The sequence below is a fragment of the Echinops telfairi genome, unplaced genomic scaffold, assembly GCF_000313985.2.
Source record: "Echinops telfairi isolate 266 unplaced genomic scaffold, ASM31398v2 ScPeMD7_7458;HRSCAF=8496, whole genome shotgun sequence".
In the NCBI taxonomy this organism is placed as follows: domain Eukaryota; kingdom Metazoa; phylum Chordata; class Mammalia; order Afrosoricida; family Tenrecidae; genus Echinops; species Echinops telfairi.
Window position 1 is genome coordinate 46292178 of NW_022111358.1, and position 4954 is coordinate 46297131.

At 53.0% G+C, this 4954-nt stretch overlaps 1 protein-coding gene across 2 annotated transcripts in view; it reads left to right on the top strand.

The window, feature by feature from the left end:
* TEN1 (TEN1 subunit of CST complex) overlaps positions 1 to 4954 on the top strand; it is a 22336-nt gene that overhangs the window by 9420 nt on the left and 7962 nt on the right. For both annotated transcript variants that reach the window (XM_045299643.1, XM_045299642.1), the window contains exons 2-3: positions 552 to 649; positions 4196 to 4353. In XM_045299643.1, the coding sequence (XP_045155578.1) occupies positions 561 to 649; positions 4196 to 4353 (247 nt within the window). In that variant the 5' untranslated portion in view covers positions 552 to 560. The remainder of the gene's footprint in view (positions 1 to 551; positions 650 to 4195; positions 4354 to 4954) is intronic.

Here is a 4954-nt window from a genome sequence, read left to right on the forward strand (position 1 = left end):
TGACGTACGCCTGTCTGTCTGTGGTTAGGGTCCCCTGCGGGAGTGAGTTGTCTGTTATGTTCAGGAGGCAGGATTAGGGTGGGCCCTATCTTGAGTCACTGTCTTTTTTTAACCCAATAATCACCCTTCCCACTCTTAATCAAACGATTACCCTAAGCAGCCTTACTGAAATCAGCCCCTTTTCTCTTCCAAGAGAAAAGAGAAGAGGGAGACTAATCCAGAGAGGGGCCTCACGCCTGTCTAGAAGAGACAGAAATGCAGCACACCCCGGGGTCCCCCAAAGAGAACCTCCTAGACCCAGAGAAGGGTTGAGGTCAAGAGCACCAGGCCCACAGATGTTGAAAGGACACAAGCCCCTCCCCAGATCCAGTGGAGGGAAACCTTCCCCCACAGCAAAGCTCTGCCTTTGGATTTCCAGCTGCCTAAACTACAGGAAAATAAACTTTTGTTCCTTAAAACCTCCACTGTGGTCTTCTGTCCTGGCCGCACAAGGGAGCCAAGATTCCAGGTTACGCGGAGTCTTCGAACACCCGCCTCCTCTCTGCTTCCAGGAGACCAGGATGCTGCCCAGTCCTGCGATCTATCACTTCCCCTGGGAGGTCCGTGCCGGCCACGTTCCTGACGGCAGCTCACTGAGAACGTTCGGCAGGTGAGACTAGCGGTTTTCCCACCTGGTGGGGAGGGTGTTTCTGGGGTCCCTGACCAAAGAAAACAAAAAACCCAGTTACAATGGTTTTATTATGATTTTGCCTAATTATAAAAAAAGACATATTAACAATATGTATATTCATTGTACACAAGGTGGAGAATCCATAAAGGAGCAAAGAAAAAGCAAAACTCACCTGCAGTCCTACCACCCAGTCCCTGCTGAGACTCCTGGCGATTCTCTGGGGAGACTTTGGGGGCGTGTGTGAGAGAGAGAGAGAGAGAGAGAGAGATCTGTTACATACAGTATGACACTGACCCACAAATGTATTGGCTTCAAAGTGTCAATGTTTATGATCCCCTAGTTGCTATAGGGGAAAGACGGGGCTCTTCATTCCCACAGAGGGTTCCAGTCTGAAGCCCACAGGGGCAGTTCCGCCCTGTCTTAGGGGGTTGCTGTGAGTCGGCATTCCATGGTAGCGAGTTTGGGTTTTGTAGTGTTCGTTGTTTGTGTGGGTTTGCTTTTGAGCTGCCGTAGGTCAGGAGGCGTAGGTCCACTCTCGGGGTTATAGTCAAGATGTTCCCTGGGGCCACAGCCTCTAAAGGCTGGGCCAGGACTCAACGAGCCGCTTCTGAGGTGACTGGACAGGTGTGGAAAGTTAGTGCAGTGCTGGCCCAGCCTCACGTCTCCCTCTCCGGGCTTCTCCGTCGGCTGCTGAAGGATGTCCGGTCCGGGCGCTCCGGAGGAAGAGTGGAGTGGAAGCCATGGTGCTTTTCTGAGCTGGTCTTGAGACCCCCTCAGTCGCTTCCACGACAGACCCGCCCCTCCCGCGTGGGAGCATGGAAACAAGTGGAATCCCAGGCCATACCTGCCCAAGGACGAGTCCTTGGAGAGGAGGCAGGTCACATAGGCCTCCACCTGTGCGAAGGTGTGAAGGAAACAGACCATGTGTCCAGGAGACCTCTTCTCCATGCTGGCCTGTGGCCTCTCAGCCCCGCAGTCCCTTGGCTTCTACCTTGCTCAGACAAGCCATACCAAGACAGCTCCCGGGTGCTGATAAGGGCTCAGCGGGCGTCCCACCCTGCAGGCCAGCCTCCTGCACAAAGAAAGGCCCAACGCTTTACTCAGCCTGTGCGCCCGGAACCCTGCGGCTCCACCTCACATCGCTGAGTTGCCCCTCCGCTGCCTCTTCATACCGGGACCGTGGCAGACATCTCCATCCTTGCTTATCTATCCTTGCTTCTGCAATGGCTCTTGTTACACCCAATGGAGTGGCAAGACGGAGCCATCCCCCCAAATGTATTGGCTTAAAAATATCAATGAATGTTTATGATCCCCTAGTTGCTGTAGGCCCCACCCAATTTGCATGGCCCCACCCAATCATTTGGTGGGTTTCACAAAGGTTAGGTGTAGGAGAGAGTGCTAGTCCAGGTTGACCAGAGACACAAATCTAGAGACATTCATACAGAAAAGAGCTTTAGATCAAAGAGCAGTTGTATATTGAGAAAACATCTCCGCCCAGTCCAGATCAAGTCCATAGTTCTGATATTAGCCCATATGCCCCATATGGGTCTATAAATTCCTCTTTAGACTCACACAGCACATGCAATGATGCCGAATGTAGGAAGATCACAGGCACAAGAAAGCCTTGTGGATCCAGTGGCGGTGGAAGCATTTCAACGCTGGCGCGGGTCTCCACCTGTCTCCTCCAGCTCTCTGAGCGTCTCAACAGCAGGAAAGGGGAGGCAGAGAGAGAGTGCCTCCCACCTCCAGGGAGAACGAGAGGAGGTTCCCAGAATCCTCATGAGAAGGCCACACCCACAAGGAGGCATCAGGCTGTGACCTGCCGGGCTAGACTCCACCCCTTCCCTCTTAATATCCTCCAGTTGACAGGAGATTATGAAACTACCATAAAGAGCTATACTAAGTAATTTCACATCCCAACAACATGGATGTGAATAGCAAGAGATGAGAATCACCAGGGGCCAACTTAAAGACCGGCTCCTTCTTGTATGTACCTACCTAGAGAGCTGCTTGATCGTAAGTCCAAAGTATCGCTGACCTTGCAGTTAGCATCCCAACACGTAACCCACTGCACCACCAGAGCCTGCAAACCTAAGCTACCCCACCCCACCCCAGATGACGAATGAATGAAGTCCACAGTGAGCTACCATCACACAGCCCGTCGATCTAAAATTTACAAGGCGGCAATGCCAGTGTTACTGGGAGGAGGCGCAGCGTCTCCCGCCTCTCCACTCCCAAGCTCTTGTGAAGAAAGAGCTCAGATAAGGGGCAAAATCCAGACACGAGTCAGAGAACAGGTCTGAACAGAGAAAGTGAGTGTCGAAGGGGACTGCGGAAAGGAAATCCAAAGGGCCCTTAGCTAGTCTGAAAGGCCCAGCAAAACATGAAACTGGACCTCATGTTCCGCTAATGGTGGACCTCTCACAAAGCCCGCCTCTCTGGTAGATCTTCTGCTTTTGGCTGGTCCTCTGTAGTGTCTCCCCTCCTTTGAGGTCTGCACATTCCGGCACCCAGTACCCGAGACGCCACGTTGTGCTCTTGTCTTAGACCCAGAGCTCAAGCTTCTAGTCCAGCGGTTCTCAGCCTTCCTCATGCCACGACCCTCTCATACTCCCTCATGCGGTGGTCACCCCCAGCCATACAATGATTTTCGTTGCTATTTCATCACTGTCATTTTGCTACTGTGATGAATCATCATGTAAATAAATATCTGATATGCAGGATGGAGGAGGCGACCCCTGTGAAAGGGGCCGTTCGACCCTCAAAGGGGTCTCGACCCACAGGTTGAGAACCGCCGTTCTAGTCAGTCACTGGGGGTGTGTGTGAACATCCTGTTCTCCCCCCACACCAATATCTCTGGAATTGTGTTCTGTGCTGCCCTCCCCTTCCGTGCTGTGGAAGTGTGTCTCCACCTCCTCTGTGTTTAGAATGCCGGCCAGTTTCCTTCCACTTATCACAGCGGTTCTCAACCTGTGGGTCGCCACCCCTTTGGGGGTCGAACGACCCTTTCACAGGGGTCGCCTAGGACCATCGGAAAACACATATTCCCAGGGGTTGGAGGTCCCCACAACATGAGGAGCTGTATTATACGAGCCCCCAATAAAAGGATTTTTTAAAAAAAAGAAAGAAATCGATGACATATTGATGGGAGCGTCTTGCACGTTTGTCAGAACTCTGGAGCCGAGAGGCAACAACAGGAGCACTCGATTCCAAGGCGCGTGACGGGGAGGCTGGTGGGGAGCGAACATCGAGTTCAAGGAAGAGGAAATGGCTTGGAATGACTGTGGTGCCGATTGTCCAACTCTTGCGAATGTGCCTGAGCTGTTGCAATGTTCGATCTGTGGTTAAAGCCCAAGCACCACGTGTCGACCCAGACCCTCAAGGTCGGGATCTCTGAAGTGCAGAAAGGCCTGGGAAGTGGTTTCCATTTCTCTGATCCGCAGGGGGTTGGTTGGTTCCCAGCACCGTCGCTGCTTTGTGGGGCGTCCTTTCCACCTTAACCATCGCGTGTCCCCCGATTTCCAGATTGAGCCTCTACGACATGACCCAGTCCAGACTGACCCTGGTGGCTCGGCATGGAGCCGACCAACACCAGGTCCTGGTCTGCACCAAGCTGGTGGAGCCCTTGCAGGCCCAGGTGGGCTCCCTGTACATGGTCCTCGGGGAGCTGGAGCTCCAGGAAGGTAAGCTGGCATCGCCCACCCCTCTGTGTGCTCGGGCACCCAAGCGGGGCAGTACCGGTCTCTTGGATGGCTCAGCGAGGAAGGGCCCACAGGTGGATGGACACGTGGGCCCTAGAGCAGACTGAGCGACAGTGAGAGACAGTCTCCCGGGAAGTATGCAGAGGATGGAGAAACCACTCGTTCCTGGGGGCTGGCAGCGGGGCAGACCTGGGGTGGGGACTCGCTTCCATCGTGCGAGCTACAGAGAAGCTCTGATCGTCGTCATCATGGCTGGTTCAGACACGTGAAGATGGAGCTTTGACAGCCAGTGGAGGAAAGATAAGCAAAGGGGACACACGCACACTCACACACAGTCACACGCTCACATTCACACCTGCCCCAGCACACATACACATGCTCACACACTGTCACACACACTTAACATGCTGCTTTGAATAGCCATGTGCACGAATCCTGGCCCATTTTCTGATTATTTCTTCTTCTTTTTTTAATCATTTTATTAGGGGCTCATACAACTCATCGCAGTCCATACATGCATCAATTGTGTAAAGCACATTTGTACATTCATTGCCCTCATGAGTCTCAAAGCATTTGCTCTCTC